Source organism: Octopus bimaculoides, chromosome 21 (assembly GCF_001194135.2).
Source record: "Octopus bimaculoides isolate UCB-OBI-ISO-001 chromosome 21, ASM119413v2, whole genome shotgun sequence".
Classification (NCBI taxonomy): Eukaryota; Metazoa; Mollusca; class Cephalopoda; order Octopoda; family Octopodidae; genus Octopus; species Octopus bimaculoides.
Genome location: NC_069001.1, coordinates 40,028,224 through 40,041,107, shown reverse-complemented (window position 1 = coordinate 40,041,107; position 12,884 = coordinate 40,028,224). Strand labels below are relative to the sequence as shown.

The 12,884-nt window shown below is 35.3% G+C and overlaps 1 protein-coding gene across 5 annotated transcripts in view; it reads right to left on the bottom strand.

Annotated features, from left to right (window-relative positions):
- The window catches only part of LOC106882273 (twinkle mtDNA helicase), a 93,475-nt gene that overhangs the window by 17,663 nt on the left and 62,928 nt on the right, over positions 1–12,884 (bottom strand). For all 5 annotated transcript variants that reach the window (XM_052975583.1, XM_014932887.2, XM_014932891.2 and 2 more), the window contains exons 3-8: positions 11,171–11,258; positions 10,132–10,270; positions 9,262–9,434; positions 5,481–5,640; positions 1,262–1,383; positions 477–645 (exon numbers count right to left, since the gene is read on the bottom strand). In XM_052975583.1, the coding sequence (XP_052831543.1) occupies positions 477–645; positions 1,262–1,383; positions 5,481–5,640; positions 9,262–9,434; positions 10,132–10,270; positions 11,171–11,258 (851 nt within the window). The remainder of the gene's footprint in view (positions 1–476; positions 646–1,261; positions 1,384–5,480; positions 5,641–9,261; positions 9,435–10,131; positions 10,271–11,170; positions 11,259–12,884) is intronic.

The window sequence follows — 12,884 nt, the reverse complement described above, 5'->3', positions numbered from 1 at the left end:
TACTCTTAATTGCTTTATCTACCCTGGTACTATCAACTCGGATAGCTGGTCCCTCTGTTGGGTCGACATACGGCAGGCTCTCTTTCTCCCATTCATTCTCTTTATTAAGCAATCTATCATAGTGGCATCTCCAGACCTCTTTCTTTGCATCCTCATTTAGTGCAAGTGTACCATCATCCATGCGAACACATTTCTCTCCTACGACATCACTATTTTCTCTCCTACACTGTCTTGCAACACAAAATACCTCGAGTTTTTGGTCCTCACGGCGCAGAACATTGGCAAATCTTTTCTTATCTGCTTCCCCTCTGGCTAAATAAACCTGTCGCCTAGCCTCCCTTCTGGCACATTGGTACAATTCCCTGCTACCACCGTTCTTCCAGTCCTTACAAGCCTATATATATATGAGTAAACGTAAGGACAAGCAAGTTAGACAAGTCAATATACACAGAATATTAAATACATTTAATACAAACCTTAATTCCTGTGATTTCCTCATTCTGAGCAAGTTCAAAATAGACATTGTTCCGGAGTTGAGAGAAAGAAACAATAGAATCTGGGCTTGCTGGAATAGCGGAGTTTAATATTTTACTCATATTCATTTTATCTTGGAGAACCTTAACAGCTGATGGGGCTTCTGAAGGTCTGAATAAAGAGAGTTGTTTATCAAGTTTATTTCAATTATCCAAGTACATCGGTTTATTAATGATTACAATTATTATGCTATAGTTGTGTAGGGTCAGGTCAAATAGGAGTCAGTCTCTAAATACTTGCAAAGTGGACTCTCCTAAGGGTCAGGGTCGGTGTGAAACTGGATAATGGATTAAACATATCACCCAAGAACAGTCCATTTGATAAATTACCTTACAGCTTTGTCTACCTAATTTTTCTCACAAAACTTGGGTTGAGCAACGGTCATAGTAGAGACTTGCCCAAAATGTTATGCAGAAAGAACAAAACTGGAAAAAGAATCATACCTACACCCATGCTTGCACAAATCATACAAATAAGTTATTTTGGTAAAATTTTCCAGAAATAGATCATGAAATGGTTGCTATTGTTGTTTAACCCCAGGTCAACTCAAATAAAGCAGACCTGTGTTCTAAAACATTTCAGCTTTCAGTAGAGTGTGATGAGGGGGATTTGGCTGCTATTTGTAGTGCCTGCATAGAAGTTCCCTCACTGGCTGGATGAAGTTGAATGTTTTATAAACTTAATAATCTAATTAAATTCAAATATAATATATAGCTTTTATCCTTACCTGATAATAAAACAGCGATGCTCATTCAACTTTTTAGCAAACTGCTTTGCATTTTGCCAAGAACACAAATCTGTTCCAAGCCATAAGATAACTTTCTTAAATCTCTCTAGCAACGGCAGAATCTAATAAAACATGAAAATTAACTCAATTTTCACAAGTATAAAATTTTTTTAATTTTGAAATTTCAATCTTGTTACATAAATCATATATGAAAAGTCAGAGGGAAATGGGCAATATCCATGATCCTATTGAGAGTTTCCAAGACTAATGACCAAAGATTTCACGAGTTAAAAGGCAACAATTCAAGTCTCCTAACCATGAAAAGAGACAGTCCTTCCTATGAGCTTTCATATAATTTCCATCTACCATTTTCTACTCATAAAGATTCTGTGTTGACATTGAAACAATTACAATGTGGAAGAGTTATGATAATTATTTAGAACACACATATGCAGTGAAATATTGTAGGTGTCTAAGTTGTAGATGTACAAAATTTGACACTTGATGTTCATTGGTTCTTCCACTAGTTTTAATAATTAGACTGCAGACATGCTGGTGAATTGCATTCAAATATTTAGTTCATCATTCTGATCCAAGAATTTATTTCAGTCTAATGCTTTGAACTGCTATGTTATGGAATGAAAAGGTACAACACTGGTTTCAATAGATGTAAACAAACACACACACACACACACACACACAAATAAAGTTTCTGCCTTCCAACTTCCACTCATAAAGTGCTTTTAGAAGTGCACTGTGTTGCAAGCATTTTCACTGTGTCTATAGTATGATTTGATTAACATTGTTTCTCTATGTTACAGCACAGTCTTATCAAAAATGTTCCTGTTATATCCATCCACTTTCTTATTTAGCTCTAACAAAAGATACTTGACCAATGTTCCTTGTAGTAGGACAGAACCTAGAACAAGATGTGCTTAAGAAATTTAACCACATGGCTATTCATGGGCTTATCAGAAAATAAAGTGAATATAACAATATGTGTTTCAAATGGCTATCATGACTATTCCACAACGAAAATTATAAATTAAGGAAAAAAAAAAAAAAAAAAAAAAAGGCAAGTATCTTTGATCATTGGCCTTGGGTTGATGACTTAAGCTTTGTGCATAAAATTTGGCAAATGGAAACAGTTTAGAAACCCATATCATCTTTCATTTTTTAAATGGACAACAAACAGATTGTAAACAAATAATCCATCCACAAAATGTTTTAGTGGAAATGTTATGGTTAGAATTCATGTGAATATAGTACATGCTGCGACACACTTGAAACCTCATCTCAATGTTTAGGTTGCAGAAAATCCATTTGTACATGCTTTGTCTAATGATTCACTTTTGTACAGTCAAAGCTCCTTTAAGCAAGCAGTCAATCGCCATGATGAGTGTTCTAGCCATTTTATTATTTTATTGAAAATTACGATCATTTGATGCATCTACATATTAAAATTTATGTTTCTGCCAGGCGTTAGACAATGGGACAGAAAAGAATTACCACTGCAAACATTGAGCTTAACAAGTGAAATTTGTGATGTCAATTGACCAGAGGATTCAAATGGCCATAATGGCAGCTTGTTCAAAAGAGTTTTGACCCTCCAAAACTGAATCATCATCTGGAACCTGAAATTATTGAGTGAATTTTTAAAAGTTGTGATATTCAAGTTTGCTTTATTACATCTGTTTACACCTAGGTGTGATTTGCATCTATTCCCTTACCAGGTTGATACAACATGTACCAGATACCATACTGAACTCAAAATACTAGACTAAAAGCCATGATAGTAGTGCTCCAGTATGGCTGTAATCAAATGACTGAAACCAGTAAAAGATACTTAATTATGAATTCTCTACAGAACATACCAAGAAACTGATCAACAAGCTATACACCCAATGGAGCCACACATGCTGTGGTTCTTCTACGACAAAAAGAATTTCTGTCAAGACCAGAAAATCAAGTCCCAGAACAACAGGTGACTTGCTGCCTCACTCAAGGACATGTTCAGAGTTATGCAGATGAAATTTCCAGTGACAATCATGGTCTTCAGTGTTATCAGCAGTGAATGTGAAGCCACGCTACCCCACTTCTTCTCTGAGAGCCACAGGCTAAACACCAACAACTATAACTATGTTCTGGGTGAGGTGGTGAAGCCCTGTGTTGACTGGATAGCTGCATAGAGGCTGTACATGTGGCAGCAAAACTCTGCGTCCTTTCACATTAGCTGGAAGACTCAAGAGTTGGCTGTTGGAGAATTTCTTTGATCACACAGCACCAGACATTTGGCCTCCCAATTTGCCTAACTGTAAACTCCCTTGACTTCTTTATGGTGTGGTAGAATGAGAGCCCAACAAATCCAGCTGCAACACGAAGGACGAGCTCAGGGCAAGGATTACCAGGACCTTCAGGGACCTAAAATGGGAGATAATGACGAAGGCCTGTGGCCAGTTCCAAGGTTGCCTGGAGGCTGTCAACAAGGCTAAAGGCAGGTTCACTGAGTGACACTGACAGAACATCAGGATGAAAAATTGACCCAAATTTCACGAATATATCTCATGAAATAAAAACACTATTTTATTTTTTCCTGAGACAGTCATGGAAAATGTAATATTGCCTGCAGGAGTTGAATGCTGCATTTCATGTAAACTGCATAGCTGCACTGATGTACTAATAACTTATCAATGAGAATCCTAGTCCATCACAGTACACACACACACACACACACACACACACACACACACACATAAGCGCAGTATCGTTGAATGCTAATGAGGATCTGGTTTTGATCTCATTGCATGACATCCTGGGTGAGTAGCATTTTCTTTTATCTCAAGTTGACCCATATCTTGTGAAATAAATTGGGTAGTTGGAAACTGCACAGAAGTCTGTCAAATAGATTGTACCAGTAATTGATAAGTCCAATCTTGTCTGATAGTGTCATGCTGATTCCATCCAATAATTACATTAAGGATCCATGTGTTTGTGACATATTCAGTTACTTGCATACTAATTCATTAAGACTGGTAGTTTAGTCCAACTGAATAATCATGAACAAAAACTGTGATGACCAACTATTTCATATATATGTAATCATCATCATTATCCATTAACATCCATGTTTCTTGCTGGCATGGGCTGGACAGTTTGACAGGATCTCATAGGCCCAAGGACTGTATTGTGCAATCTCTACTTTCTGATGCCAACCAATTTAAAGTACTTATTGGGTGCCTTTCTCAAGCCACCACCAATAATGAGGTTTCTATGCAACTAGCAAACCTAAAAAACCTAGATGTTATTAATGGGGAATGTAAAATTCTAATTTGGCTTTCTTGAATTGTCAAAATGAGTAAGTGAATGTTTCAAAACAGTCCAACTTCATGCCAACATGAAAGATGGATGTTAAAAGATGAAGAAGATGATTAATTAAATCCAGAATATACTTTATTATATGATAATGAAATGATACATATAAAACTTGAAACTCTCTGTAAATTATTAAAAAAATCAATTTTTTCTTATTTTGAAAACTTTTCTGAAGATGGAATTTCTAATGTTTAAAACATAAGTCCCTGGCAGGAAAAAAAAACAAAAAAACAAAAAACAATGTTTGTTGTTGAAGGTATCACTTATTTCGGTAATTCTGGAGTCAAGATATATTTTTACATGCACTTATTGCTTACTTCCCATACTGGTAAATATACCTCATTCTTCTTCTCTTGTCTGAGGAAGAATGTTTGCAAGAAATGGATGTCACGATTTTGTGCTTTATTATCTTGATATTCATTCATCAGACACGGACTTATACAGTTTCCATGTACAAAATCTCACTCACAAACTTTTGTTGAAGTCAAAAAAAAAAAGAAAAACCCATTTGCTGAAAGTAGTGCAGCAGGATTAACAAATAAAAGAGAGATGATTAATGAAACTAAATGTAATAGGGATAGAATAATAGAATAAAAAGGGATTTAAAGCTACAAAGAAAAATGCTGGTCAGTCTACTGTTTAGCCTCAGGTGACTTTTATTCAGACATTGTGCTTAGGTCAACATTATGCTATGTGTGCCTACATTTTCAAAATGCTATGATGGGATATGAAAGAGATTTGGCTATTATTTGTAGTCGGTTGAACCATTTAGTTGGCACTTGTAGTTAATTGTTATTTCTATAGTGGTTGAAAGTAATTAGTATGAAAGTGAAAACAAATAGCAAACCTCAACAGGAAGGACCATTCCTCTTTTGGGGAGAGCCAGTGAAGGTATCTGAGTTATTTGATAAACAGCCATTGCCTCCATTTCAGAAGAAGTTAATATGACCTCTGTATTATGTCTTTCTTTTGACGTACTCAAACCAAACAAACCAGAGATTGTGGTTCTTCACACAAGAAGGTAAAATAAATGTAAGAAGTACATTTAGAATGATAGAATGATGACAATGATGATGCTAACAACATTAATAAAAATAATAATGATACAATAAAGACTTATTCATATTACATAGGCAATAGGCCTCAAATTTTGGATAGGATTAATTACATCACCCTTAGTACTTACTGGTATTGGAAGTTTTACATGGAGCAGGTAAACATGAAGAAAAACACCCCTAATATTGAAATAAATTACTCTGCTCGGAAGGAGAGTCACCTGTGCTTTTTTATTAGAGGTCGAGCTCAATAGGTGAATCACACAGCTCCTGTTAACCTGACTTCAAAAGACACATGTTCTCTGGCTTACAGGTACATGTTCCTAATAGGCCTATTAAACTAGACCAGGGATGGGGAACCTTTTTGTGCATGAAGGCTACCCTTTAATTCATCATCCCTCATAGTAATTACATCTAATAGTAATTACCCAACCTTCAAGGCTCTTCTCACAGCTATCTCATGTTCAAAAATTATACAGGTATTTAAAAAAAAATTCATTCAATAAATAATGTTTTTACATTATGTATACATTAATAGCGAATTAAAACTTAAAAGAGGAAGTGAGAGACTTTGCAAATGAAAATGGAATATGCTGCAGTGAATGCAATGAATATTTAAATTTGTGATGAACTGGACTCAGTGAATATTTAAATATGCAAGAAATTGGAGTTTAAAAAATTCAATAAACTTGAGAAATCAAAATTATAGGAAATTTCTTAGAACATGAATTTATAAAAATATTTCCAGACGGTCAACCACTAATAATTGCTTTCTTTTAGTACTTTTAGTAATTGTTACATAACTAATTAGTAAGCAGCTTTCTCCATTATAGCACAGATGAATTTGTAATGTTGGCACAAAGTAACTTGAATGGGAAGTAAAGTTTATATACTATGTATATACCAAATTCATCCTGGTATCTACACAAATTTATTTTGCCAACCCAAGATGGATGAAAGGTGAAGTCAACACCAGTGGGTTTCTGCAAATTGGAATTCACATGAACTTTAACTAAAAACCATTCCATCTGGTGCTACTGATTCTGCCATCCAGCACCTTCAAAATAAAAGTTATTGTAACATAGATAATAAGACACTCGTTTGAGAAGCAAGGTAGAACCAATTACATCTGACTGTTATTGTATTTTACTGATGACTAGAACACTGATAAGTTAGAAATAGCAGCCAACTCCTCTTGCCAAATGAAAAGAAAAAACATATCAGATAATATAGTTCTCATATCCAATGTCAAAAAAAGACAGGATGATCACAGTAGGAACACCTTTTATCACAGATCTGATTACACAGAACTGAGTTTGGATTAAACAATAGATTTTAAAAGTTGGCTACAAAAAAATTTAAAGCGAAATGCAAAAAGATAGTGAAATAAATAAGAAAATGTAACAAAAAAATAAGTAAAATTTGAATGGCATTTTAAAAAATAGACTGGTTCAACATGAGTTCTCTGAAAGGATTCTGCAACTCCAATGTATCTTAACAGCATTTAATACAAAAATTTCACTTCATACAAAATTATATTCACCATTTTCAAAATACTAAATCTAATTTTTATGAAGAAATTCTTTCTCAAAAACAATTTTTGTTTTATTTTATATCTAGATCACTGAGGTTTTATTCAAAATACAAGTTCTGCAACACAGATTTGGGAACCACTGGATTAGCTTAATCACGTGCGTTTAACCGTGTGGTAGAGTTGTTGCATAATATCACATAGAGCGGGCAGCAAGTTCAGCAAAAAGATGACAGCTAATGGTATCCCATAGAAGGTTGCTAACTCAAACTAGACTAGAGAGGAATGAAGCTAGTATGCTCTGTTGGATGCGTAACATCAGTGTGCATGTACAACGAAATGTAAGTTTGCAGAGAGAAAAGTTGGGCATAAGAGGAACCAGATGCAGCATGCAAGAGAGAAGACTATGTTGGTTTGGACATGTGAAGACAGCTGTGTGAAGAAGTGCCAATCGCTAAAAATAGGTGGAACCTGCAGAAGAGGAAGACATGGGATGAAGTAGTAAGTACTGATCTCAGGACATTGGGATCTCATGGAGGAGATGACAATGGACCAAGATGTCTGGTGATATGAGGTTCTTGAGAAGACCTGCTCACTTCAGCAAAACGGAGTTGTGTGTTCCACATAAAAATTTTCCAACAAACCAATTTACATTTCCTCTTCCTCACATTTCATGCACTTGTGTTTATCTCTCACTCACGAATCTTGTTCTCACTACCCTGATCACTGTCTCATTGCTATCCTAATGCCCCCCCCCCCACACCTTTTCTATATACCCAGGTTTTACCAGTCACTGTATTCCCCACCCACAATTCATTGTGCCTTTGGTAATACTTAACTATCCCATTTATATTCTGATTCTTGTACCTAGAGAGTATGCTCTGGCACTTTGCCACTATCTATCTCTTGCCCTACTCTACCATCCCATTTATATTCTGATCTCTGTAGCTTGAGGGCACGTCCTGGCACTTCATCACCATCTCTCTCCCGCACTCTCTCTCATTCTTGATTACTCACTCACTCTCTGTCTCTCTCTCTCTCTCTCTGACTGGGTAACCATGTATCTTCTCTCCAGCAAGATACTTGTTTCTTTCCTTCTGTCACACTCTAACTTCTCATCATCTGGCATAAGGCCATGTCCCCCCTCACACACACACACACAAAGATCTTTGATGTGCAAGCTACTTGGTGAGCCTGTTAGTGCTGGTGCCACATAAAAAAAAACATCCCGTCTACACTGTAAAGTGATTGGTGTTTGAAAGAGTATCCAGCCGTAAAAAGTATGCCAAAACAGACCTCACCAGTGCTGCAGCCACTTAAAAAACACCCAGTCCACACTGTAAAGTGGTTAATGTTAGGAAGGGCATCCAGCTCCAAAAATCATACCATTACAGACGGTGAAGCCTAGTGCAGTCTTCTGCCTAGACAGCTCCTGTGCTCCTGTCAAACCACCAACTCATGCTAGCATGGAAAACAGATTTTAAATGATGACGATGAAGGTAGTTTTTCAGAGGATCATTAAATGGTATGATATAATATTTCTTACAATGAAATAACATAATTTCATGGAAAACTTAAAACAAACAACACTGCATGACAGTGATACTCATTTTACAACCATTACTTGATATCAAGACAAGGATATACACAAATAAGCACACACACATACATAGGCTTCTCTCAGTTTCCATCTACTAAATCCACTCATAAGGCCTAAGGTTATAACAATATACTTGCTCAAGTTGCAGTGCTGTGGGACTGAACTCAAAATCATATGGTTGCAAAGTGAACTTCTTAACCACACAGCCTTGTGTGTGTGTGTGTGTGTGTGTGTGTGTAAAGAGAGAGAGAGAAAACAAGAGAGGTGGTGGTGTGCTTCATTTATTGCTTGGGTGGTGGCAGTGGCCATCACCATCTATTTATTGTGTGCCTTTAGCAGAGTTTCTTGCCTCAAAAAGCAGAACCAGTTGAAAAAGACATGTTTTTTTGCTTTATACGAAGAAAAAGAAACAACTTTTTATGAAAAGAAATTAATATTTTACCTTGGAATTAAGGATTCATTTAGGTCCTCTGTGAGCCCATCTTTGTCTGTGACAAAACTAAGCAACTTAAGTTGGCTTATCTCAAAGTTTTCATTATAAGATGGAAATATCAAAGCATTTCTTGCCTCATCATAGCAAACTCCAAATTTTGATAATGTTGCTGTCTGTAAGAGCTGGTGATTAGAAAACATGTAAAAGTATATAATTTACCTAAATTTTTCCATTGCACAAGTAGGGACAACAACAACAGAGATAAGGGAACCTCAATGAGGTTGCTCAACATGCTAGAAATGCCAACCGAATCAATTACAAACTTCACCTTATTGGCTTTAAAATAAAAAAAGAAAAAAAAGAAAGGGGATGGACACTAGACAAAGTAGTTCTAGATATAAAGACAGGATGATCATGCCTGGAGCATCTTTGATCTCAACTCTTTGATCAGGGCTGATCTAAGGTTAAACAACAAGAAGGACACATTGGATAATGCAGTCTTGAATACACTAAGTCTAAGAAGAGACTGGAAATATCTTTGATTTTAAGCTTCTTCAGTCAGAATTACCCTAGGATTAAACAACACCTAACATAACAGTCTTGTGACCTCTTTATGAAAGTTTAACCCTTTAGAATTTAATCCAGTCATATCAGGCTCAAATATTCAACCTGTTTTATGCCCAAATTGGTCAGATCAGACCTTTCAATCCTACTCTACAAAATCCTTTTAAGAAATAAAAAAAATCACATCATTGAAATCTCAAAGCTATGAGATAATGCATGATGAAATTAAAACAATGTGACTATATAAGCATCACGGTCAACACAGTAATCTGAATGCTAAAGGGTTAAGGAAGTTTGATGGAGTTGTCAACTTACAGAACAATTCAAGCTTTGCTTCCATGAATTAATAATTTCAGAATCTACTTTCTTTAAAGGTATTGCTTTATTGTAAAATCTAAGAACATCAGATGATATTTTAAACTCCGGGATAGCTTTCAGACATGTTGAAAATTCACTGCAAAATGAAATCCAAAAATCATTTCATATAAATGAACTACAAAATTAAACCAAGAATTATTTCACACATTTAGTTTTCATAAAGTATTTGCTTTCATTATACACAAATGCTTATTTTAATAGACATAACTTAAATTGAAATCTTTTATCGTAATTTTAAATAATAATTTTGAAATAAGCTATATTCCAAACATCAAATTCTTTCGTTGTATACACATAAATACACACACACATGAGAGTTATATCGCAACTGATTAGGTATAGAATTAAACTAGATGAGATGCAGTTTGGTTTTTTTCCAGGGAGAAGTACTACAGATACCATCTTCCGAGTGAGACAGTTACAAGAAAAGTATTTGGTCAAACATAAACCCTTGTACTTAACCTCTGTTGACTTAGAGAAAGCCTTCGACAGGGATCCCTGCTCTCTTATCTGGTGGTCTCTAAGGAAGCTAGGAGTAGAGGAGTGGTTTGTTAGAGCCATACAAGCCATGTACAGCGATGCTGTCAGTAAGGTGAGAGTCAACCTTGAACACAATGATGAATTTAGTGTACAAGTTGGAGTTAACCAGGGATCAGTTCTTAGTCCATTCTTGTTCATCATAATTCTCCAGGCCATAACAGAGGAATTCAAAACTGGATGCCCATGGGAAATGCTATATGCTGATGATCTTGCTCTTATTGCAGAATTGGAGAAGTTCCAGGTTTCGAAGCAAAACCTGGAATCAAATGGCCTTAAAGTTAACTTGGCAAAGACTAAAATTATTGTTAACAAGAAAGTGGATAAGACTATTTCTGTCAGGTAAATGGCCCTGCTCAGTATATGTTGGAAAGGACTGGAACATCTTTGGTTATAGATCTATTTGATCAGAACTGATTTGATCACATGATCACCATACCTTTTTTTCTTGTTAAATATGTTGTTTAGATTTTCTTGAAGCTGCTCCCACAAACCAGATTTTCTACAATGTTGGCAGGTGAACTGGCCTAGAAATAAAATACGGACAATTCTTTAGGAATCATACAGACAAAAAAAAGGGAATGTGAGAAAAAATTTGTTGTTCAGCCCCAGGTCAGCTCTGATCCAAAGACTTATGATCAATGGCATTCCAGCTGACCAGACTGTTGTTTATTTAGACACTAAAGTGTTACTCATCAAGAAATGCTGGGGATATATGTTTTACTGCTCAGGGGAATATCAGCTGTTACACAGGTACAACAAAATTCATGCAGAATGAATACTAATTAAAATATTTATTACTTTAGAATAACTCTCTCAGTTGTATATTTGCAATGAATACATGACATTAAAAAAAAAATATTGTTTGTCAATCAGATAAACATTATCTGATTCTGTAATCAGTAGCAAGTAGATATTCCCAATATCATAGGTAAATTAGTACCTGTGCCTATAATGACCAAAATTGCCAGGTCATTCTTCAGTTAGCATTAGTGGTTATTCAGTGATCTATATGGCTACTAATACTAATTTCTAGTCTGTACATAAACTATTGTAATTATAGATTCATCATTAATCCAATTGACAGTGTATCTCCCACTTCTTTGTTTATTTGTCCTTCCTCCTAAAGATAATAAAGACACTATTAGTTAACTCTGATATCCCAATTGGAAATATTAGAGCTCATGTTGGTCTCATGAAGAGTAAAGAGGCCTGAGAGCTTTAGAGTAAGATCACTGAAAAACCAGCATTTTTATCATCACACTAACACTAAATGAGTTTCTGTAAGGGCTAAAGGAGCACCTTCCCTCCAGAAGGCACAACATACCTCTCTAGATACTAACATGAAATTTCAAAGTTGAGAAGTGATCTGTGACCTGGACAAGAGTTCCTTCTGAGTAGTCAACCAGAGTCAGCTGAGTGAGGAACTTGTGATAAGCAGAGCTGTCCTAACCTGAAGTAATTACTGAGGTTACTGTCTGCAATTTATACAGCAGTCAAATCACACCCCAGAATACATTAGATCAATGATTCCCAACATGGTCCCTGGGACCCACCGGTGGTCCCCAGAGAATTCGTAGCCGAAAAATAATTGAAACCATTTCAAATCTACACAATATTGTTTGATAATAAAGACACTATTAGTTAATAATAATTTATATGAAGACAATAATAATAATAAAAAAAACAAAATTCAATAATTATTCCATAAGAATCAATAATGTATAATATATAATCAATAATATATTACAATCAAGAATTACAGAATTTAAATTTTACAATCACAACAGTTTCATAATGAATTTGATATTTTTGATAGATCACTACACAATATTGCTTAATAATAAATTTGATACTTTTAATTTATTGAAATAAAATATTTATTATTTTTATTTTCTTTAAGATCAGGTGTAATAATGTCTGAACCAACTGCTAAAAATGCAAAACTGAGGAACTACAAAGAAGATTTTATCATGTTTGGTTTTGTATCTGCAGACTGAAAACCTGTGTGTCTTGAATGTGATGCCATTCCATGAGAAATCATTCCATGAAGAAAGTTCAGCTGGAACAGCACCAGAAATTAAGGCCTCCATCATCTGTTGGTAAAGGTGGGGAATATTTTGAGAATCAAAAGAAAATACAGTCAATCAAAC